This window comes from Seriola dumerili, unplaced genomic scaffold (genome assembly GCF_002260705.1).
Source record: "Seriola dumerili isolate Sdu_G_001 unplaced genomic scaffold, Sdu_1.0 BDQW01000258.1, whole genome shotgun sequence".
NCBI classification, from domain to species: domain Eukaryota; kingdom Metazoa; phylum Chordata; class Actinopteri; order Carangiformes; family Carangidae; genus Seriola; species Seriola dumerili.
Genome location: NW_019174513.1, coordinates 1,815,781 through 1,840,408, shown reverse-complemented (window position 1 = coordinate 1,840,408; position 24,628 = coordinate 1,815,781). Strand labels below are relative to the sequence as shown.

Here is a 24,628-nt window from a genome sequence, read left to right as displayed (position 1 = left end):
GGAGGAAGGGGGGGGGGGGGCACACAGATACAGACAAGCAGGGATGAATGAGAAAGTCAAAGGGAGGAGGAGACAGAGAGAGAGCAGGGGGAAGGGGGAGACAGGGATATGGGAGGTCACTGTTAATACACATGCCAGACATTACCATCACACTATTAATACTGTGAGACACAAACACAGGCGAGGTGCGAGGGAGCGAGCCAAAACAAAGACACAAGAGAAACTGGGTGGGGAGGGGAGGGTGTGAGCTGGGCGGGAGAGAGACAGATGGGAGAGAACAACAGGCACAGGGTTCCCACTTTCTCTTCAGCATCAAATTCAAAGACCTTTCAATGAATCTCAAGGACTCAAAATTGGCACATTTGGCAAAAACTCAAACACCGCAGGGGCCTCGTGTAATTTAAGACCTTGCCAAGTAGAAAGTGCTGATAGAACTGACGGAGCAGGAATGGCATTTTCAAGGTCACCCAGTCATTTTCAAAACAAGTCTATAAACTTTGATTTGATGATGGCGATAAATGAAAAGTCAGGGGATCACCAAAGTTAATATAATTCACCCTGAGGGGGGCATGAATGTGTATGTGCAAAGTTTCATGGCAACACATCCAATAGTTATTGAGATATTTCACTCAAAACTACAAATGTGAAAGGAAAGTCAGAGGATAACTGAAGTAATTAGGATACATCCTTTTGGGACAATGACATCTAAACTAAATTTTATGGAAATCTATCCACTGACCATTGTCGAGGTGTCTGAGTCTGGACCACAGTTTTGAACCAACTGACCGACTAACAGACATTGTCATCCCTTGATACTAGATCGGAAAAAAAAATCACAACAATTAATTTTGCCCAAATCTGGAGATAAAGATCTTTAGAGCCTGTGGGAACCCTGTAATTACCACAAAGACGAAGCAAGTTATGACGGAAAAACTGTATTCCACATTCAGTAGTGCATTAACTGTGAACTGTGAATGAGGCTTATGGGTAATGTAGTCTTCTTTTTGGTCAGGGCCTCAGCTTACCTCATAGACTCCGGAGAAGATGGACATGAATCGACTCAGCACTGCGGCGCAGATACTGGCGATGTGGACAAATGGACCCTGGAGGTGATGGGAGGAAATCATTGACACAGATGAGCGACATGTAATGTTATCTACACAAACACTGACCATTGTCTGTAAAACACAGAGTCTAAACTGGGACATGTTGTATCAGAGCAGATAAATCACCGGATAAACGCTGGATGTGACAGTTGCCCTGTTACTGAAATAGGGAAAATGAATGTACTCCTTTGCTCAGGACTTGAATAATTTGCCTCTGTCCCGTGAGAGGAGGGAGAGAGGAAAAACATGACAGAGGATGATTTATTATCCTCCGAGCTCGGAGATAGAAGAGATAGAGTGATGGAGAAATAAAAGAAGAGAGGAAGGAAATGATGAGGATGGTGACGCTGGATCAATCGATGGTGATAGATACAGAAAAAGACGGACAGTAATGAGATGAAAAGGTGGGTTTGTTTACCTCTTTGCCCACTGGCATCCCACTGCCCAGGCCAGCAGTCAGGCCGACGACTTTAGCTATGAAGGCTTTCAGGGTCAGATATTCCTTCAGGACGACACCTCTAAGGATGGTTTTCAGCTCAGGGATACCAGAACCTGTACGACAGAAAAGAAAAAAAAAAAAACACAGGAGGGATAGAGAGGGACACTAAACATCTGAGTGGGAGGAAAGAGAAGTTAAAATGCTGCTATCCTTTAAGAGGAAAACAGAGGCGGAAACAGGAAAAATCAGTCGTTGGAGAGGATAAGAGAGGCTGACAGGTGAAGGAGAGCTTACCGATGGCCTGCGGGGAAACCAGGTGACAGAAGAGCGAGGCGAACATGACAAGGATCATAGGATACGAAACCCAGGCGAGGTACTGGAGCGGCACATTGCCCTTAAGCTCCCCATGCATCCACTTGTAGGCTGAAAGAGAGAAAAATAACGACTGTAATATAAAGACAAAAAAGTGCATTTCACACAGGAGTTTAAATGGAGTAATTATCAAGAGCAGAAACTAAAACCCTGTGTTATCAAAGAGTGAGTTTGACAGGAGTAATCCCTACGACCTTGGCCTGTGATACCTTGCAGGCTCTTGGCACTGGCGTAGTCCATACTCCAGCTGACCAGAGCCATAGTCAGTCCCAGAAGAACTAGGAAAATCCAGTCCTCCCCCATCTTGGTCACTATGTACCGCCGCACACGAGCCAAACAATCTGGGACAGAGAGATAAAATTAATGATTCACCTTGAAGCAATTTATCACTTGATTTAATCACTGACAGTTAGCTATTGTAACAATGCCTGAGAGGGAATCATTCAGTGTGATTACGAGCGCAGTTATGATGTAGCTCAGCACAGAAATACCTGTAATGTCAGTACAGAATGAGCTTAATGGTTTGTGGTGTTCTGACATTTACAAGTGGATGTGTGTATGCTGTCTGGAAGATGTTTTTTTTTATTAACACATACAAAGGAATATAGGACACAATGCAAAAATCACTGGCTAGTTCCACAGGCAATTGCCTGAGTTTTTAACACAGGTTTTCTGTTAAAATTTATAGCCTCCAAGCAGAAGATGAGAGATTTTGAAAAGGAGCTTCTTTAGTGAGCAAAATTACCGAAGCGATGTCGTTGGAGTAGTTTTCTGGGACGTAACAGCGCTCCCTCCAGAGTCACAAAAGACATTACACAACTGTTTTCTCCTGCACAGGCCGAGCAGAAACCCCAGTGACTAGTAAATTGACTTTGACATGTACAATCAGTCGAGTACCCCTTTAAGTAACTCTTGTACAACACAATGTCGTCCCCCTTTTAAATGAAGGGTGGGATTAAAATAGCGACAAAATGGCGTGACAGTAAAACAAGAGTCCAAAACACCACAAGCACAACGTCCTCAAAAACGACCAGTTAACAGCGGTAAGTAAGAGAACTCAGTCTACAGACCAGCCCTTTTCCACAGTGTTAACTTATTGATGCATTAATGTAGATGGTGAATGTTTTATGGTTGGTAGTCAAAGCACGGCCCTAACTAATTACCACTGAGGGCACCAAGGTCGGTGGTGGAGGAAGTAGTCCGATCTTCTACTTAAGTAAAAAGAAGCGATACAACACTAATTAAAACATTAAAAGTTAAAGTTCTGCATTGAAAGTGTTACTTTATATGTAGGTATTATTTGGAAAAAAATGGGCGATGCATCACAAAAGTACTCAGTGCAGTGTTATATAATTCAATTTATAACTGATGCAGCATTTTAATGTTGTGTTTGGACAGTGTGGAGGTCATTTCTTATATTTATATTTTATAATCTTATACGTTTTATGTAAAATCTTATTCTGAAAAGTAACTATGGCTATCAAATAACTGCAGTGCAGTAAAAAACTACATCATTTCCCTCTAAAATGTAGTGAAGTCGAAGTATAAACTAGCTTGAAATAAAAATACTCAAGTAAAGTAAAAGTACCTTAAATTTGTACTTGAGTAAAAGTGCTTAGCAACATTTCACCACTGACTGAGGTGATGTACTGTGTTTGTGCTTGTGGGAATTTAGTTCTATAATTAAAACACATTCTGGGAATTTTATGTGCTGACTCCAGTAGGTTTTAGACTCAGTATATTCAAATTTGGTCACTAATAGGCTGACAAAAATAAAGAGATAAATATTAAGCTTTCAGTATTTTTCTACTGGATTGGATGTGTTTGAGACAGCAATTAGACGTTTGTGTTAGGAAACAAGACGTAATACATAATTAAAGAGAAGATTAATAAATAAATAAATATCCTAGATAAAATATGAGGTATCTAAATAACAAATTTCAGTGATGCTTGCTCGTTATGTGTGGGTGGGGTACATGACCTCAGTACGTCTAAAACCCTGACTCCCAGGTGGGGCTAAGTCTAACCCCTTCATGTTCTGTGCGGCAGCCTTATAAAACTATCGCAGCACATCTGATTTTATGAGCTTATCATGTTGCATGTAAAGTCATAATCTGTAAAGTAACCGGTAACTGAAGCCACCGGACAAACGTTGCTCTCTCTGCAGAGTAGAGCAAGTTTCCCGAAAAAAACAAAGTGTAGTGCTTGTAGCTCAAAATTGTATCTAGTTAAAGGTAATTTGTTAATTTCCACCTCTTTTACCTGGTTACCACATGGGGTGTCATGGCAACCAAAGCATGACCATGGTAACCCGTCACCACAGTTTGCACCCTCCAAGACAACCTTTTGTTTGGCACCTGAACGTTTCTGAATGATAACGTTAATTGTCATAACTCCACATCCCTGCTGGTCACCTTGGCATTTGGAGTAGGGTCGAGGCTTCTTGGTTGATGAGCCGTGGCTGTGATGCGAGTCCACAGAGTGATGATGATGATGATGATGATGATGATGATGATGATGATGCCGCCGGCCGTGACCTTTGCGGCCTGAGGCTGTGGTGTTGTCCCCTGCCTGTCTCCTCCATTGTCTCTCTGTTAGCAAACGGGCTGCTTCCCGTCGGGCAAAGTTCCCCAGCTGCTCCCTGTACTCTCCGTACAGCTGTAAACAGGGGGAAACACTGACAATGAGCTATGGAACAAAAAGCACCAAATCAAGAAATCATATGTTTGTTGGACCACTTCAGAGAGGAGACAGGAAAGGAAGGAGAGGAGGGAAGAGAAGGAGAAATACCTTTGACAACTGAGACTTGGGTGAAGGATAAAACTAGATCCAGAGTCTTGAGATAACAAGAAAGATATAGGGGGAGTGCGGCGTGTGTGTAAGGGATACACACCAACCTGAATACCCTGGCAGACAGAAATAGACAAAACGGGCATAGAGATCGGAAAATCCCCTCCCTGAGAGGAGGAAGGGGCTGGAGAGGAGCCAGAGGAAGAGATCCTGGAAGAGAGGACATTCCACATCTTCCCCTTCCGACTACATGCGCACTTTACACCTACAACTACAGAGACATGCACACCCACAATGATACGCACGCACACACACACACACACAGTTGTGCAAATACTTGGTCAGAAAACACGACACGACCTTGTGAGCCAGTGTGATCAGTTTGCACTGCACTCAGGCTGTAAAATACTGCAGATCCAGGTGCGGCTACGATGTGCAACTGAAACCTACAGATCACATGCATCCCAGCTTACAGCAAAGCAAGATGCTAAATCACAGAGAGGGCTGGCTGCCACACATTTCTGTCTCATGTTCACACAGGGAAGGAGAGCTGACACATCCAACCGTGAGGCCCCTACCAGGAGGAAAGCTCAACTAACTAACGTTCGCCAATAATAATATAAAGTGCAACAACAATATGCAAACGTATCAAACTTAACAGCGACTGCACGACAAGGACAAGTTGCTTAAATCTGTCTTTTGGTGAAACTCTCTTCAGTTTTAAGTCCACAAAAACCGCCATACACAAACAGTCCACTGTAATACATGAGTCACTACGACCACATGACAAAGTGACTGATATAGAAGTTTATAATTAATACATGAATACACCACATAGCAGGTGGCCACACAGTTACACTGTTAAAGGCTCTTGAGAACTTTTGATGCCCCTAAATCGTCCATCAGGTTATTTTAAACCTCAGTAAACACTACGAACCGCAAACCATTAAGTGTGTGTTGCATTACTCTTGTACTGATGCTGTAAAATCTGAGATAACAGTTGGCCAGTGATGAGCTATAGTGGGGAATGCAAACCACTATTGTCTATTTGAATCATTTGGTATTATGCTGGTTAGAGCCGGTTGAATATTACTCTCATAAATCATCTGTTGGTTTTAGTTTGGTTTGCTGCTACAAAGGACAAGACACAACCTGAGTTAGCCAACCATCATCATCCTTTGATTTTTGCAAGTGATTCTTGCCGTCAATTATTTAACCAAACATATTGTCTTTTTTTTTTGTCTCATGTAAAGGCACACAGGATAATATGTGAATTATCAAGGTTTCAATCTCTTATTATCACTGCTTTTAACATTACCTGAATCATTTGAATGTAATCTCACATAAACCCTCTTATCTGCCCCAAAACAGTGGGAACCCACGCATATAATTTCAATTTGAGCTGTGACTCAGATTTTAAATGATTTAAAAAAAAAAAAAATACAAAAAGCGTATGACCAACAATAGAAAACAACACGTTATGTAATATCTTACTAGTAAAGAGAAAAAAAAAGTGAGAGAAATGATTATAAAACAGAGTGCTGGTTTAAAACTGTGCACTATAGTCACACTGCATATAGTTGCATAAACAAACCATTAAAGCTCTTAGTGGAAAAAATGTAATCAAAACATGTGAAAAGATACAGCAAATAACTTCTGGAGCTTAAAGAAAAAAGCCTGGAGTTTTTCATTAAGTTTGGCAGCTAAAAAAATAAAATAAAAAATGAACCCGACCAGATGGAGCCTTTGGTCGTCCTGTCTTTACCTGGTCCTCATCAGTTGTCTTCAGCATAATGCAGCAGCAGCTCTGTCCCTGTTCTGTCTCCTGTGCTACTCTGCAGACACCCTCTACACCACCACCACCACCACCACCACCACCACCACCACCGCTGCACTACACATTAACACCAAAGAACTAATCCATCAACATCACCCAACAGGCGCTGGCACCAGACGCCATCAAAACCAGCTACAGTACCAGAGACACCTGTGCACTGTTCACAGAGAGTGAAAGATCTGTTGTTTTATCTTTTACCTCCAAGCTCTTTGTCAAGTTTTCAAATGTCATCATTTTCTATTAAACATCTTCTTTCTGTTGTAGATGACTTGTTCTTGAAATGCTGTATTTTACTGACAGTGTCTTAGAGAAGCTGTTACAGTGGATACGTATTGTGTTTGTTACTTACCTCTCAGATATTTTGAATCACAAAACGTGTTGCCTGTGACGAGGGAATAGCATAACTGTATGTAATCTTCAACCTAATGCTGTTGCTTCGTCACGCATAGTTATATTGTACGTTAAAATTTTCTTTGTATGTCAATAAACATTAACTAAATAACTATTAAACTAACTGAGTTAAACAGAGCTCATGGGCACTATTTCATATGGGAAAATGAATGGGAATCATTTATGAATGAGCCCCATTAAGGTGAGGCAACATTTTGATGAAGACCCTCATTTCCGCTTAAATACAGAATGTACCTGAATGATTTATTCAATGATGAATCAGCATGTTTTTCATTTTTAAATGAATAGTCCTGTATAATCCATCTGCTCTCAGCCTCCCCTCAAAACCCCTAACTTTTAAGTTTAATTCATTCCATTGACTTGATTAATTGTAAAAACTATGACATTAATTGAAAGTTGCAGGTTTAGTTGCAATCCTGATAAAATGCCAATAAATACTAATAAAGTCTAAATGGAAATAAGCTGAAACAGTGAAACAGAGATAAAAAAAAAAAAGAAAAGACAAAGGTCTGACAGCGTGAGAGAGACACTGCCAGCTGACTTTATTCAGTCTCCATCTCTCAACCCCGTGTTTACCCGTGTGTCACCATCTAACCTTGTACTGCGTCCGTCTGAGCCGCACAGGGCCCAGAAATGACACCAGTAACCACCATTTGCACAACTTTCACACGCTCTGAACATAGTTGCCGCCATCTTTCTGCTCTCTAACTGTCCATCCAATGACCTTCCCACACCAAGTCAAGAACACCAGAGGACATACAGTACCCCCCCCCCCCCCCCCCCCCCCCCCCCACACACACACACACCTCTCTCCTCTTCCTCCTCCACCCGCACTAATTTACTCACAGCAAGGTTCCCTCTACCTTCCCTCGTGGCTCTTATTATTTTCCTGCCCTTTTTTCTCTCTGATCTCTCTAAAACACATGAAAGTAAGTCAGGCGTTACAGCACAGCTCTGACACTCGCACCCCTCCTTATTAGTTTTTTGTGCTCTACTGTAAGAACTCGAGCTTTTACTGCTGTTCTTATTGCAGGTCTCACGGGATGAAGAAAATGGATGCAAACCATTCCTTCCCTGGCTTTGTTAGGAATACAAAGCCTGTGTTACATTTTGCCAGTGAGCTGTCAGGAGCTTTGAATTCATTTATGGATCTGCCTTTTATGAGCTGGCTTTAACAAGGTAATCCGTACTGTAAAAGCACAAGAAAGAGGGAAGAGGCAACTTCAAGTGTAAACAAAAAGCAGAAACAGGCTTGTTGAAAGAAAGAGAGGGGGAGAGAGGGAGGGAGAGAGAGCTTAAGTCATAGTGAGAGCTGCTAATAGATACAGAGGTTGGAGGGCAGTGTGACATTGAGAGTTAATTAAAAAAATAATAGCACATTCCTGCGTCCCTTATGACAGAGAGTCAGCGCTGCATATTCATATATATCTGTGTGTTTGTGTGGCTTCTTAAGCATGCAAAGTTTATGTTTACAAGTGTGTATAAATGGAAGCCTCTCTGTGTGTGTGTGTGTGTGTGTGTGTGTGTGTGTGTGTGTGTGTTGAGGCTATACAACAATATAGTCCTGTCCTTTAGCACAAGGTTAATGATAAAATCTGACCCGTTCACTGACGGATAGATCAGGAGATTACCCCCCCTTCTCTCTCTCTCTTTCACACACACACACACACACACACACACACACACACAACCCACACAAAATTCCACAGACCCACATTCCAGAAGCGCATGTCTCCATATGCATACACTAATTAACCAGCACAATAACATTTCCATGCCTCGTCCAAACACTGTTCAAGCTGTCATGTTCTAATTAAGGCATGTCGGCGCAGCCAAAGGAGAAAAATAAACCAAACTGTAAACTTCCAATGTGTTATGTATGAGCCTGCAGTTCAACTTCACACCAAGTAATCCAGGAAAAATCAACCGTGGAGGCCTTTTTATCCTCTGTAAAGCTGGTTTACATTTAATTTGGCCTCGCCGCAGCGTGAAATTTAAAATGTAAAATCAACAAACAAGCAAGAAGCAGTACAAACGCTGCCTTTCTCTACCTCTCACTTAAGTCATTAACGCATCAGTCCTTGCAAAAAAACTGTTCCAACTTCAGGAAGACATTTCAATGTACAAATGAGTTAACCTTACCAGAAACTGATCTATATTCAGAACTGTCTCAAAAGTGTTGATCCGCTCCCTCATCTTGTTAGCTGTTCCTCCTGCAGGTCGCTGCTCGCTCTCTTTTCTTGTCTCTAATATACTGAAATTCTTTCTCTGGGTATCTTTGTCTTACATCTGTCCTTTCCTGTCTTTGCCAGAGTGACGGACACAGACTGTACCTGTTACCTCCATACAGTATGGACCTCAGTGACTGACAGGTATGGTCAGTCTCTCACACACTCACTCACACACACACACACACACACACACACACACACACACACACACACACAGAGGGGGAAAGCAGTAGAGGTTAATACAGACACTTGAAGCTTGACAATAAATTGTCAGCAGCTCTTAATTCAGCGGGGTAGATCCTCGGTCAGGCGGCCGATCCAGCAGATTCCAACAGAATCCTGCAGCAGAATCATAAACGATAGCAGGCAGGAAGGACACATGCCTAAGGAATGAAAATGATACCTGCTAACTGAGTGGAGACCATAACCATACTAACATCATGTGGGATAGGGCGGATAATACTGTTCTGTGCTTTAAATGCCTTCAGCATAGAACACATGCTTTACTGAAGCCCGACTGGGCTCAAGGACAGAACACAGTATCGTGTTTTTTTTGGCAACATTTGTTTTTGTACACAAACACTTTTATTTTGGCAGCGATTCCTCAAATGTGGTTATTAAAGATTGAAGTTATGACAAAAATAAGTGAGGCAACATAATATCCTGCCCTTTGCTGTAAAAGGCGACAGTATCAGTGGAAATCAGATGGCAGTAAACTTTAAACTTTAAACTTTAAACTTGACTGGAAACAATGAATAAAAGTTAATTCATTTTGATTTAAGAAAATTAAGGGTCAGATCAATTACACAAAAATGTTGCCTACAGAACATCTGTACATTACATTTCTTGCAGCTTACAGACCAATGCTGTTTTATTTTGGATAAGCCAGTATCGGCGTGACATTAAATCAGTTGGGCTCTACAGTCTTTACCTTTATCTGTCTTGCCGTCCTCCAACTGTGGGACTTAAAGTGGGTCACTATCTGCTGTTCTGTTTTGACCCAGAAGTTCTCATGTGGTTTCTGGGTCTGTGGGGACCAGACTGCTGCTGGTTCTCATTCCCAGCAGGTAGCTGTTTGCATTTATATGTGAAAAAAACAGAGGGGTTCAGCGGGTTTGTTGGACTGTTGATGTTTTATTTAACTGTGGGTGAAGTGGGGTTGGATGCGTTTGTCACTACAAAACTACTACTGGCCCTGAATGTGGAGCACCGCTGTCAGCTTGAAAATAACAATACTTCATTTCAGTTTCAGCACTATTGTGTTTTACCCTGCAATGAACCAGTATTTGTATCGTATAGTTTCAGTGCGTTTCCCCTGATGCATGCTGGGACAGACCGGATGGAAACTTTCAGTTTCTTCGCAGCAAGTCCATGAGACACCCTGCTGAAAACCTGAGAACCTGATTTAATTTAACCCTGTTTTAAAACATTTCTCCTTCTCATAGGCTACCTAAATATAATGTAGTGTAGGATTTCTTCTTGTTTCTTGTTATTGTTTGTCATTATAATCTAAAAGTATTTTTAGGCATTTTTGAGAGGAAAAAAGCTGTGGAACAACATGCAACAAAGGTCCTCGATCAGACTCAAACCACGGACGGTGATTTTATTGTCAATGACTAGTCGACTAAAGCAAACCAATGTAGTTATGTTATGTTATATTATGTTAATAATTCTTATATTATTAAAATTTGACTCTATTACTTGTCATTTTTGGATGAATTATGAAATACATATATATTATATTATATTTTCTTTTCTTCTATATAATGAATGGTTTAATTTATTGGCCAGATATTAATGGTTAGTCACATTCAGAGGTCATTCTGAGCGGAAATCATAGGAAAATTACTGCAGTCTCTTATGATCTGGGTCCCAGAGTTAAGATCATCAAAGCCTTAAGATGCATTTGGGAAATGAGGCCCTGACGTGTATTCAGTTCCATATTTTATGGCTCTATAAGCCACCATTACATATTTGATATCAGAAGCCGTCTCACCTACGCCTGAACTCTTGTATGCAGCCTTTCACGTTTCTTTCTCCCTTACTCTTCCCCCTGAAACTTTCCCTCTCACCACCCCTTGTCCCCATCCATCCAACCCCCCCACCCCTGAGGTGAAACCTTACTCGTGGATAAATTTAGCAGCAGTGTGACCCAATGTTCACTGACACACTTCTCCACACCTCTGCCTCTCTCACGCTGTTTGTCTCTCTTTTGGCCCATCTCTCCCAGGAGGCCAGTTGCACAGACAGATGGAGGTCTTTAACCTTTACACAAAAACAATGACAAGTTATTGACACTACTGCAACCTTAACATGGTGTTTCATCCTGTGGCTATTGATGTACCAGCTAGCGGCTTAATTATTACACTATAGCCACCTCTGTAATTGAAAAGACCCATCAAGTGACTGCGATATCATATGAAATTTAATGGCTTAATCGTCTACATCCCTGTCATTTCAGTCCGTGAGACATTTGGTAGGTGAACATTATCTCTTTTAGTAGCCCGTAACATTTGAGACTTCTGAGATCTATTTCACTGCTGTTGACATTCTCACAGATTGAGACTCGTCTCCTCACACAACCTCATTTTTAACCACATCCATCACATAGATTGTAACGCGCAACCAGGTGTATACACAAGCAGCTCTCGCAGTTCTCGCCACCCTGCTGGAGCGCGTCTGTCAGCGTGACACGGGGCCACGGAGGGAGCTTCCTCCTTGTTAAGGTCAAGGGTCAACAACAGCTGTGTGACTTGGGAGCAATTAACACAACTTTACAAACCCGGCGAGCATTAATTTGGTCATTTGCAGGTCAAAAGACGTCCAGGTGACTGGGCTACAATTTGCTGAAAAGTGAAAGTTTTTTAAACGTCTGAGTTCCATACCTTATACAGTAATATATATATGCCGTAATCCAACAGAACAGCCCTGCCATAACTTCTATCTTTACGAAGCTCATAATGTCACTTTTGATCGACATTGTTGGAAATGTATAAATTCAGTTTGATTTGTGCATCAATGTCCTAGTTCACTGTCACGTTGTGATGGACTACATTCATTTGTCAAGTGAACATTTTGAACTACGTAATGATACATGTTATTTCAGGGCTGCTGTATTGCATTGCATCAGATTATGCTGACGTACCTAATAAAGTGGCCACTGAGTGTAAGTATCAATTAATGACGGGGAAAGACAGATTTTTAAGTCTCACACAGTGACTGTCAACGATAAGTTCATTACAAGTGCAACATTTCTACATGAGAAGTTGGACGTTTGGCTCCTCATTGAAATGCTGTAGCTGTCTACCAGGTGTGCATGAGACAGCACTTCATACAATAGGGAAACTAGAGATAGTGTTCAAATGGTATTAATTATAATTAATTGTTTTGTGCGAGTCAGTGGACAGCAGGTCAGCTGAATATGCAAAAATGTTAAAAACATTTTATAGAATCAATTCAACATGTAAATAATTCAGTTTTCAGTGATGAATGAACAATATTTCAATGGAGCTTGTCTTTCAATGATATTTCGCTAACATTAGTATCAAATTACATAGTACTTTCCAGGAAACTATCTAGAAAATTATTAAGAAATTTCAGACCCGTTAAATAATAACACTATTTAACAGCTGTTAAATAGTGTTTCTTATTGTAATTCGTACTATTTCTTTTTTATTTTTATTACAATTTATCCATTTTTTATTTAATTTCTTTGTCTTATTCATATTGCTACATGTCTCTGTGGAATCCAGTATTGTATAATAAAAATAATACAACAGCTAAAGCTTACACCTTGTTTTTACAGCATTTAAAGCACTATTCCAGTACGAAGCAGGTTCTTACTACAAGGTGAAATATTATTTAAGTGGAGTTGAAGCAACAGTTACGTGTAACCTAAACATCTAATAAAACACTCACCTTTTAACCAAATGTAATCCTGTTTTAACCTCAACACTCACTAACAATATTAAAAATGCAGACATCTAACATTAACTCCCATCACCAGTGTACATCTGTGAAGATTTAGCCGGCTAAATCACAAACCTGAAAATAAACACCACCATATCCTGCTCCTGATCAATAAATAAATTATATTAGGGCGATCTATTAACAGCTCTACACATAAACTCCTCAAATCCTTCAAGGCTCTAATTTCCTTTCTCACACACACAGAGACGCCATCACAGCTTTCACACCTGAGAGACATGTGACTTTGCAGAGAGACATTAAGCCTGTAAATAGTGTGATTAATTGAGATTTCTTATTTATATCTGACCTGTGGGCCCCCGAGAGGCTCCAAGAGGGTTAGGGATTAGAGATTTTGCTTTGGGCAATCATCCATCTTCTCAAAGGAGAAGAGGAGCTGACACTCTCTCACTGCTCCTCTTCACTTTGACAGTTGCTCAGGCTGCTTTAACACGTACACGCACACCCCAGCTGCTCCAACCTCGGTTGCTCATGTATTTGTCATTGTTCCATCTTATAATTCATCATCAATTTAGCAGAAAAGAACCTTTAAAAACCCAGGACGAAAACACAATGCTTCAAATCATCCACTAAAAAACAACAATCTGATGTGATCCGAGTCATGTCCATAGAAACGGTGTGATTGGACAGAGTATAAAATAAATGAGTCAGTGGCGGTGAAACGCCACAAGACATCTCAAGATGCTCCTGGGAGGAATGAGCATCATTTAAGATGAGTATTTAAACAGATGAACGGGGGGGATATAGTGACATGACTTCATCTCAACACGTACATCTAACCTGTCTGCTCAGGTTTCCTGTATATCGGTATTTATATCCACCAACACATGAAAACAGCAATGACTTTACAAGGCTGCGGCTTGAGAAGGCGTACAGATAGAAGGCGAGAAAAAGGGACATATAGAAGCAAGGTGATTAAGGACATAATCCGGACGATGCAAAAAATAAATAAAAATAACAACCACCGAATGCAAGCGATCAAATAAGAGCTTGGTGTGTTCACACCAAATAAATAATAAAATTCATTTTATCTATCGCCTTCGCTCAGTGTTTCATTATGTGGGTAGTGTGAAACCAGCAGAGACTGTTAATGTGTTCGAGGGCTGTACAAATAAACTTGCTATAAAGTTGCAGAAATCTCGCTCAGGAAGTAAATAGAACAGAGGAGGAGGAAGATAGCTGAGATGAAAAAAATTGATTAAACACAAGGCCATTGGGAGGGCTGTGTGTGATGTAGTAGAGAAACAGGAAAGATATAAAGCGCTGCTTGTTGATGAGGCAGGATGCAATAGATGAAAACAAATGACCAGAAGAAAATTGTGGAAGAAAAGTAATGACATTTAGGTGTGAAAGAATCAGGAAAAATAAGGAAGGAGCAGAAACAGAGACAGGTAGGTAGATGGAGAGATGATGGAGAGGCAGGTGAAGTGACATTAAATGAGGGGGGAAAGGAAGGACATTATAAGAGGCAGATAGGACAGCAGACAGGCAGGCAGGTAAAGGAAGATTTGGTAAAGTCCTACCAGGGTCTGTTGGTATCTCAGAGCCTTCCTTTGCGACGCATCTGCAGCCATTGACACGCTGTCACTGATCCAAAAATAACCTAGCTGGACACCCCAGCATTTCCAGTGGCGTGGGCAACACCATACACGCACTCTCTCTCTCTCACTTATATACTGTATACACACTTTAGACCAGGTGAAATAAACACGCACACATCTTCTTAAGTTTCTTACTCTCCTATAAACGCATTCTCACACACTGGTTACACAGAGAAAATCAAAACACACAGATGAGATCCTTCGCGACCACGCTCTTCTCCAGATGATCCAGAGGCTGCGAGCCATCCAGCTCCACTGCAGGACTGACAGACGCACAGACACAAATCAGACAGGCCGACAAAGCAGAGTAAAGCCATCTGATGAGGCAGTGAAGGACGCAGCGCTTTCCTTTATTAGAACTGCAGACACCTAATAACACACGCACACGCACACACACACACATACACACCAACACACACACACAACTTGTTGCCCTTAGCAGCACCCTCCCTGCCAGCCGGCCATTAGGTGTGTGTGTGTGTGTGTGTGTGTGTGTGTTTGGATGGACTGTTCTTGTTTGGACAGGGGAGGTGAGGGTGGGGGTAAGGGTTGGAAGGGCACCCCCCATAGGGCTGCCCCTGCAACGTGAGCAGGAAGGTGCACACGACACCCCTATGACAGCTCACACCTTATCAGCCAATGATGCAAGGCAATCCCCATAACACTCACATGCTACGGCAGTCCTCCCTCGGGGGGTGGGTGGGGGGCACTGAATGTGCCCTCCCACGGTAAAACACACACCCCAAAAATGCTCATAACGGTAAAGTGATCTCCATATTGCCTAACTTCAGCAGCAGGTTCAGATATCAACAGGAGCTAATGCAGGAAGAGAGCTGAGTGTATATGTGCTGCACATCCTTCACTAGGAACTGAAAAGCTCCCAGGCCTTCCGGGTAGACCGCCACCACTCTGCACCCCCAGAGAGAGTCCACATCCCACTCAGACAAGTTAATCTAAACGTCTCTAACTCATGGAGTTCTGGTTCTTCCTCTCATGTTTGATGAGACAGGCAGCCATTATGAAAACCACAAAGACACACAGACACACACAGATCCCTCTTAACCCCGCCCTGCTTTGTGGCCCACACGCCAGCACATAACAGGCTAATCTCACAGCTACACCGGAGGCCAGCGAGAAATGTGTTACTCTGACCGCCGGCGTGTGTGTGTGTGTGTATGTTTGTGTGTGTGTGTGTGTGTGTGTGTGTGTCATGGGAGAATGACTGTGGACAGCTGGCTGGGCCTCTATCTGATACACTAAGAACATTATCACTGGGCAGTGGGCAGTGTAAGAGAGATACATACGTCCCAGTCACAGCATGGAGAGACCTGAGCGCAGCGGAATAGTGGGGAGCTAGTTATACTATACCTGAGAACGGAGAGGACAGGCTGTACGCCGGGAACAACACACACAAACACAGCAACAAGGAGGATCAAATAAAGCGTAGCATGCACCGGCACAGCCTCGGTGTTGCATTTGTACAGAAGCCACACACACTCACTCTGCAGCGTTCAGCTTAGACCAGACGTATGCAGCCCAAATACACACATGTGCACATGCAGCTTTAAGAAAAAAATACTTCAATGTATCTTGTTTAAAAACCATGGCCTGTTTATTGTACAGTATATTGGCAGTCACTGGTGTTGACAGAAATAAAAGTTTCTCCTGACCCCCCCCCCCCCCCCCCCCCCCCCCCACCCAAACTGCACCTCAGCAGAACTTGGCAACAAATATCAACCTTCTCACTCTGCAGCAGTGTTACCCTTTTACACGACTCCAGTGATTTTGTTTTACAAATTATATTGCCTAATTATAATAACTAAAAGGAGGAGAGGAGAGGAGTGAGCGCTCTCTATCACGAACACCTCACACGCAGCTTCAAGTGTCTTTGTTTACAGGTGGTTAACAATCAATACTGTTTTGACCATATATTCTGTTTCTTTCCTCACAACAACACTGTTGTAACTAAACACACTTCGTCTGGTCAGGCCTTTTCTGGGAAACATCAATGCTCACACACAGCCTTAAGAAATAGATTTCCTCAGTGTGTGTGTGTGTGTGGGGGGGGGGGGGGGTGCCAAAGTGATACAATATACTGTGAAAGCACCACCATAGTCCTAAAATTGTCCAATAGATCATCCTCACATGGCACAGAGGGCTGTAGGAAACTGCAAATAGTTTGTGGAAGACATAAGAAATACATGTTTTGTCCTTACTGCATCAGATAAAGTAAAAATAACACGAATATACAGTAAGGGCACTGAGTGTGCAGCACTCACATTGGTGGAAACACCATCAGGAGTCAAAGTTAAAGTAAAGGTCAAAGTTCATACAGTAGATGTATGACCCACAAGTAGCACCACATTCCCCTGGCAGCCCACCACCCCGACAGGGACAGATCTACAGTAACAGAGTTTCATTGGGTGCGTTCATGAAATTTTAAAAATGCTGATTTTTTTTTGCTGGTTGAAAATCTACATGGAAATAAAGAAAAGGAAAAAATGACTAAAAACAAAATTTTGTTTTGAAGCTGCCCTGCAGGTACTTTCCTCTTCATAAGGCTATGTGAAGAAGAAAAACATAAACCACTCTGACAAGAGCAGTTACAAACCTGCAACTATGACTTTACTTCTTCATCATCAATGTAGCTGTAGACTGTCACTTAAATAAAAACTATCTGCAATCATAACAGTAAAGATCATTTTGAACTGCAGGGGACATATATAATATTGGTGAAAGCGAGATGATGAAATGGATTTTTCTCTGCTGTACTGCCCCCTGCCTGTCACTTCACTAAAAACAAGAAATGGTCATAACTTTTAACAAACAGTATGTACAAATAAAAGAAAATGGGATTAAAAATCCTTATAAAAACAATTTCATACAAAATAAAGCCACAAAAATAGATCTGTGTACAAAATACAGTTTAAAAAGAGAGACGTGTGAAACCTCAATGTAGCTGTGCAGTCAGAAAAAAATAAATGTGTCTCTACTAAAAAGGATCAAAATCTAACTGGCATAGACACAGACACACAGATAAATGCATAAATTGTATGCTAATATGTTGCTCTTTTCTGAGTACATGTAGATTAACATAAGCTTGCTCCTTTTTTCTTTCCAAGATCTGTGTGAGTATGTGCGTGCTTGTTTGTGTGTGTGTGTTTGTGTGTGTGTGTGTGTGTGTGTGTGTGTGTGTGTGTGTGTGTGTGTGTGGAGGCAGTATTTACACAGAAAATATGAATGAATAAACCCTGTGTTTGGATGTAAAGTTGTAACAGGGGAATGTCTGAGTGTGTGGCATTAATTGGCTGAATGAAAGTTGTGTGCCCTTGTTGAGATGCTTTGATGCAAGGAATGATGGTCTGTGTGTGTTAATCACTGTATGTTCATATTTGCATATATTAATACTGGGGCTGGTACTTGGGGAACAGGTAGAGGTCTTTGCACAATGAGCTGGTGAACTCTGACATCTCTTTGCAGCGATGGTGGGCGGTGCCCGGGGCGTAACCCTCCCGCTCCTTGATACGACCGTTGACCTAGAAACAGGTGAGAGAAAAAAGATGAGAGGAGAAAATTACAGGCAAGAAAGCAAAATGTACACTGTGCATTTAGTATATGAAAGTATAGGACACTTATATCCACCTGTACAAGGATGTCTGCAAGGTGTGTGTCTCTGGCGTGGAGGCGGAGTGCTGTGTTAAGTTCCTGGATAAACCAGGATCCTCTCTTGGTGTTTCGCATGGCTGCTGTGCCTTGAAGAGGAAGAGATCAAACAATAAAGGCTTAATACATTGAGATGAGATGCAGGGAGACAGAGCAAAGGTGTCTGGTATTTACATTACTGGAAACAGAGACTGAAAATAATGAATTTATATCATACACCGGGATTTCAATATGAAGTATTTCTGCATTTCACACAGCATTTAACTGTATGGCCTAACTCTGACCAAAATGAGTAAATCAGGAAACTAATTTGACCAATATAATTTTAAGGTTTTTCCCCTCACACACTTGAAAGCCAACAATGTCATCCATGTTGGATTTTTCTTGTAGTTAGTTCCTGTGCATGCATTACTGGTGGAAAACCAGTGCAAATTCAAATTCAATCCCAGCTGGGTAGAAGAGCATGACAAAATCAGTATTATGGAGTGGAAAAAAAAGCCCACACACTGATTTAATTTTCACGGTTGAAATGCTGCTTCAATGACTAAATAGGAGCTTGTAAAACCTCTCTTTTCCCATTGCATACATTACTGCACATCTGTACTGCCTCATTAATTTGCCCACACATTTTTTTTTTTTTTTTAAACTGTACAATTTTCAGTTAATTAATATGTTTCTACATGCAACAATTAAATCCATCCCAGAATAGCAAAAAAAGGGACAAACTTACAAATTCTCTGACCTTTGAGAGATGCGAAGCCACAGATCATGTCAGACCGCTGGGGCAGTTTAATCCTGGGCCTCCCCAAGTCCCCTCTCTGTCTGGAGTCTGCATCCCCTTGTCCTTCCCTCCCAGCATCTCGCTGTTCACAGCTCGGGGAGCAGGTCCTCACTGGTCCATCTATCTGCTCCACTCCACAGTCCATTTCATCTGGAAGACAAAAAGGTTTCAATTTAGCCTCTAATATGAGTTTTTTTTTTAAATATTTGGTGTAAAAACCAGTGATGAGTTTGGTCTTAGTCCTGAGACATTTTTTGTACAATTGTTGGTTTGTCTTGCCTATTATAGTCTTTGGTCACAACAGAGTTAAATTGATATTTTATCAGTCTTCACTCATACTCAACCCTTATTTGGACTCATTTGGTCTCGACTTAAGTGGTCTTGACCAGAGTTCTGGCAAAAACACACTTCTGAGCAAATACAAGACAAAGCTGTTTAATGATCAGTGTCAAGCCCATGGACACACACTGATTTTCTTCAACTCAACCTTCTGTGATGAACCAAAAACTGAAAAACTATTTCTGTAATCATCAAATATCAGGGACCATTATTTCAAATGGATTATTAGAAATGCATGAGCCTTGGTTAAAAATCACACGGTGCCTTAACTGCATGACAAAACCCAGATTTTCACCTACTGTAGGTAATTTTTACATAACCCATGAAACCACAAACACTGGGACAAAACAATTATTGATTTTCACTGAAGCTGTTTGCAGAGGCATTGGCCAACCACATCTAATGGCCTTTGAGTAGCACACCTGTAGTGGGCTCTGTGGTGGAGCGAGGAAATGCATGACAGTAATTAGGATTTCTCCTGAGGGGTCTGAGGATTTGTCAGAGGCGTCATCAGCAGTGTAGTCAGGCCATAACCTCCCTCATAGAAACGGACTAATTAGCCAGGAGCTTGGTAAAGCCACAGATTAATATCATGTTTATGGAGAGTTATTGTACTCATTGTATTCTATTTATTCAGGCCTTATGAAGAACATTAGAATTTGACATATTTTGATACCATTTATAAACTGCCACCCGCTTACCTCCTCTGCAGGCCTGGATGAAAAACATCTTCGGTTTATTTTGTAGCAGTGGACAGTGCGCATTGTCAAAGGCCTCAAACACCCAGTCCAGCTGAAAATGACACGTCTCAAATTAAATGTCTGAATAGAGGATTGCATCTTTACCATTCTGTGACATTACATACATCAGCAAAGAAAAATATTAAAGAACCACACCTGCAGGAGCTCTCCGTCTGTGCCATATACAGCTCCTTCCACTCCATGGGAGAGAAGACACACCACACAGCTGTCCACTGTCCGGTGGTCTGGCCGTCGGCAAAAATTCTCAATGCACGACCTCATACCCTACACAAAGAATAAAGAATTAGAGAATGGTGAGGAACATATAAGAATGTGTCTAAAGCTTTCCAAGCTTTTGTATGCAGGTTGCTTTTTTAATACTGAAGTGGTTGGTAAGGCAACCAGGTGGTTACATAGATCATTCTGGATTTCAGCAGCAATTTCATTTAAAGTCAAGGTCTCCCCACTCTCAAAGCTAATACCTACACTTCTAACAAGTTTCTGTGAGCAAGACAATGACAACCAACATGCTTACTCATTCCTCGTTTCAAGTTTCTTAGAACAGACGAAATGACTGAAATGTAGAATATGTGTTTACTTTGCTATAACATTGCCACGCAGAACAGCCCTGAAATGGGAAATGAGTTGAACAAACAAAAAGCGTTTTTTCTACAAACACCGGCTAAGTGACTTTGTCGGAATGGCTCAAGGTCGTAAGGTTCCTCTCACTTTTATAGTTTCCTTTTTTTATGTTTATAGACTAAATAAGATAAAAGAAATGCCGGCACTCAGAGTTAAATACTCTTATTGTTTAATATCAATCAAAGAAAGCGTTTCAGCTATAAGTCATCGTCAGTCGACTAAATGTGATAGTTCACGTTTCAAACAGCATCCTGTGAATTCATATTGAGCCTGCGACTGTGTGAGTGCTACCTGAGCAGTGAGGTCTCTGTGGACAGCAACCATGTAGTCGAGCTCTGTGAAGACCTTCCTGAGGACTTCATCATCGACTTCACCTCCCTTCCTGGGGTCAAGGTCAGCAGCAGCACAAGTGTCAAAGGTCACATTACTGATCACCAAGGCAAAGCCACGAGGGGATGAATTCATTCTGTAAGACTGGAGTGGGTCAAGTGAGAGAATAAAATGGATCAGTGAGTCCAAAATAGCCTCATGCCAACATATCTCAATGTAGAATCTCAAAGTTTTATGCATCTCAGTATTTAGTGCTCTACATTATCCAGTGTGATGGTGTGACACTGAAGATGTATGACATGTGCTCTGAAGAAGCCACAGGTAAATTATATCAGAGTTAAGAAGCTGCAAACCTGTTGATGAAGAAAAGTATTTTACCTGCTGGCAGTGAGAGAGGTAAAAGTCAGGAGTGCACGGGAGCACGGGAGTGTTGATGGGACTATCTGCATCCAGACTAAACTCCATGGATTCTGCAGAAGACACAAACACACACACACTTATTACAAACTAAAATGCTGATGCACATTTTCAAATCGCCAGCAATGGTGTGATAACAAACTGTGTACTACACTGCTGTGAATGAGTCACTCTTGGGGAGTGGCACCTGCAGGTACAGGCAGTAGCCAAATACTAGAGCAACCACACTCCTACACTTCTCCCAGTGATAAGATTATATAATAGGCAGTTCACACAGATTAAACTCATCTAAGCAGCTCTTAGCCACAGAATGTTTTTGTGTTAAAGTGTATTAATTTACCTGTGTTTTAAAACTGAACGGATAAACTCTTTTGTCCAGGCACCGCCCAGTGTCTCCAGGGAAACAGAAAAATATTGACAACAACACTGAACACAAAGAAACCTATTTTAACATTAATGCAGGCCACACGGCAATACCACTCACCATGTGTCCGTGCTCTCTTGGCTGCAATACCCTCCTGGGTGGGAAGTGGGAGAGGAGACCTCTGAAATTTAACAACATGCACAAATTATTAAAGACAAAACATTAGCTGCTAAAACACAAGCTATATTATACAGATAATGAGGGATTTTGTTCTTTCAGTGGCAACAGCAGCTGTTGTTTGTTGTGGGAATATGACAACTGCAATTGTAACTTAACTATTAGGGAATCTCTTGCCTGCTGTCTGACTACCCCAGCAGGCCATCTGCTTGTCAACATAAGATGGATGTGGTTTGTAATTCTCACATCGGTTTGCTGATCTCTTCCTCCTCTCTTCATCCTTCGTCTCTCTTTGTTCCTGTCCTCCTCCCTGACTGGGACCAACCCTCTGAATGATGACCCTGAGTGGAGGCAGCTATCTGAAGCTTGGTCAGGGCATGATGTGGTGCTGCTCACCTCACTCTTTTCCTCTCTGTCTAATAAGGATATCTGCAGAAGACCATTTGACTGGAACATACCATTATTAGAACTTTAACTTCAAATTGTGAGCATGTGTAACTGAGCTGACAATTGTGAAACCGCCTTAAAAACATATATTTAATGATACAAACTTCTCCCAACAGTAGTTTTTTATCAGTAATCCTGTTTGAGGGACTGCAGGCCCTCTGCTCACCTCTCTCTTTTTTTCTGTTGTCTGCATGGCCTTTCCTTCTGGCTCTTCCTCAGGCTGAATCCTCTGTGAGTATAAAACACTCTAAAAAACTGCACTAACTCGAATAATATTCTGCTGTGTATAGCTTTGTGCCGTGTGTGAGGTGAGGTGCAATGATGTTAAATGATGTATACACTTACCTCTACATGTGTCTCTTTGTCATCTTTTTGTGGTGACTGTGTGAGCAGGTCACACAGATGCTGCTGCTCAGTTTCTTGCAGAGCTGCGCAGAAGCTGCTGAAGGCTCTGGGCCCTCGCTTTGGTAAGAGTAGTAGCAAACGCCAGCTTCGTTTCTGAGATGTTTGCTCAGCCTAGAGTAGAGGTGATCAGATCAGAAAACTTAAGATCACTGACAAAGACTAAGTGTAATAATACATTTGATTTACTACTTTCGCATTCCTAATATTTTGTGTCCCAACCACCCACTGTTGACTCTCCATGTCACTAAGATTTGTCTATAATAGACAAAACAGTAAAAAATGAAGCATCTCCATTGTCATTGTTTGATTTCACAGATTTATCGCGTGACCCCTTATTGTTTCTGACTACCAGGTTGGGATACACTCATTCCAAGCATTCAAGTTGTAGGTACTTCACAGAAATTACAGATGACTACTGTTAACTAAGATCATTTGCGTTGACAGATAATGGATAGGTATGTACTATATACTATTAATCGTGTGTCAAGTATGAGTCTTCACATACCATGATGGTCTCTGCCATGCTCTCGGTTAGGATGTCGTCTGCCTGCAGTGACTGAATGAGCATCTCATCTACCACCAGTTGTTTGCAGAGAACAGCAGAGCGTCTCCGAAGAGTCTGTCTGTCCCGCTCCAGCATGCCACACTCCAACATTTTGTCCCAACAGACTGGTTACAGGACAGGAAAAAATACACATGAACCTCCATAACAGTAAAAGGAAAATTAAACCACACTATATATATCGAGGCGATGGGCAATGTCAGTAACTGTAGTGTGTCACTACAAGACATACTGTGCCGTGTGTTTCTTGTTTGTTTTTTGGGTTTTTTTTTGTTTCTGTGTAATTGTGCCGGATACTCTATCACTGGGTCATGTCGCTAAATAATTAATTGCATGTTAAAAGTGCATTAGTGTTGGTTAAAATTTGTAGTTAAGTTAACGCTATATTGACAGGTAACCTGAACGCTGGTGGCTAATTACCAATGCTAACTTGCGAGCTAGCTAACTTCGATTGCCCCTTTTTTCCCTGCATTAAAATAAGCGAAATGTTATTCTTTCCGCACCTTCTTCTTACCGCTGTTCTGTTTATGCAACGGCGTGTGGAAATATCCAGAAAAACCACAGCAAAATGTCGACGTGTTTCACACTATTTCACGCAAATTAACAACATCCCGTTCTCACTCCAAAACCTTCCAACTTCCGCGGGTACTCAATTCTGCAATGAGAAGGGGCGGGGCTACAAACTCGTTGTTTTGGATCGGGGCCAATGACAGCGCAATACAATTTGATTGGCGTTTCAAGTGGCCAATTGCCTGGCTTCTTACAGGCGGTCGCCACCTACTGTAAAACTACTGTAAAATCGTGGATTCAAGGGCATTTTGAATTTGAATCTGTTTTCTGTAAATAAGTAACCAATTGATAAGAAGCGCTTTGAAGACAGGCACAAACAGCTCTCTAATAGTAGGCCGACTGACAAGAAGAGGGCGGATTGTTATTTTCTGGGAAGAAGGAATTGAGTGGGATTCAAAGTAAAAATCATTTCCATTC

General features: G+C 41.6%; 2 protein-coding genes across 4 annotated transcripts in view; both read right to left on the bottom strand.

Moving 5' to 3' along the window:
* clcn1 (chloride voltage-gated channel 1) overlaps nucleotides 1-6,517 on the bottom strand; it is an 18,181-nt gene extending 11,664 nt beyond the window's left edge. The window contains exons 1-6 of the mRNA XM_022756549.1: nucleotides 6,473-6,517; nucleotides 4,332-4,575; nucleotides 2,127-2,258; nucleotides 1,840-1,968; nucleotides 1,525-1,658; nucleotides 1,026-1,103 (exon numbers count right to left, since the gene is read on the bottom strand). Of these exons, the coding sequence (XP_022612270.1) occupies nucleotides 1,026-1,103; nucleotides 1,525-1,658; nucleotides 1,840-1,968; nucleotides 2,127-2,258; nucleotides 4,332-4,575; nucleotides 6,473-6,499 (744 nt within the window). The 5' untranslated portion in view covers nucleotides 6,500-6,517. The remainder of the gene's footprint in view (nucleotides 1-1,025; nucleotides 1,104-1,524; nucleotides 1,659-1,839; nucleotides 1,969-2,126; nucleotides 2,259-4,331; nucleotides 4,576-6,472) is intronic.
* Nucleotides 6,518-17,948: 11,431 nt separating this feature from the next.
* casp2 (caspase 2) lies at nucleotides 17,949-24,250 on the bottom strand. 3 transcript variants are annotated; one of them, XM_022756642.1, is made up of 11 exons: nucleotides 24,145-24,250; nucleotides 23,585-23,748; nucleotides 23,020-23,190; nucleotides 22,171-22,231; nucleotides 21,648-21,739; nucleotides 21,231-21,413; nucleotides 20,454-20,582; nucleotides 20,259-20,349; nucleotides 19,168-19,368; nucleotides 18,417-18,526; nucleotides 17,949-18,310 (listed from the first exon to the last, which is right to left on the bottom strand). In XM_022756642.1, exons 2-11 carry the CDS (start codon nucleotides 23,732-23,734, stop codon nucleotides 18,176-18,178), a joined length of 1,323 nt encoding a protein of 440 aa, XP_022612363.1. In that variant the 5' UTR covers nucleotides 23,735-23,748; nucleotides 24,145-24,250; the 3' UTR covers nucleotides 17,949-18,175. The 3 variants fall into 3 exon arrangements, with proteins under 3 accessions (XP_022612363.1, XP_022612362.1, XP_022612364.1); XM_022756641.1 differs by having other exon boundaries at nucleotides 24,156-24,250; XM_022756643.1 differs by having other exon boundaries at nucleotides 19,180-19,368; nucleotides 24,156-24,250.
* Nucleotides 24,251-24,628: the final 378 nt, after the last annotated feature.

Coding starts and splice junctions, on each gene's coding strand:
- casp2 (XM_022756642.1), bottom strand. CDS start 23,734: ATGTTGGAGTGTGGCATGCTGGAGCGGGACAGACAGACTCTTCGGAGA. Junction 22,232..23,019: donor ACAAAGAGACACATGTAGAG/GTAAGTGTATAC, acceptor GTTAAATTTCAG/AGGTCTCCTCTCCCACTTCC. Junction 21,414..21,647: donor ACCTCTCTCACTGCCAGCAG/GTAAAATACTTT, acceptor GACCCACTCCAG/TCTTACAGAATGAATTCATC.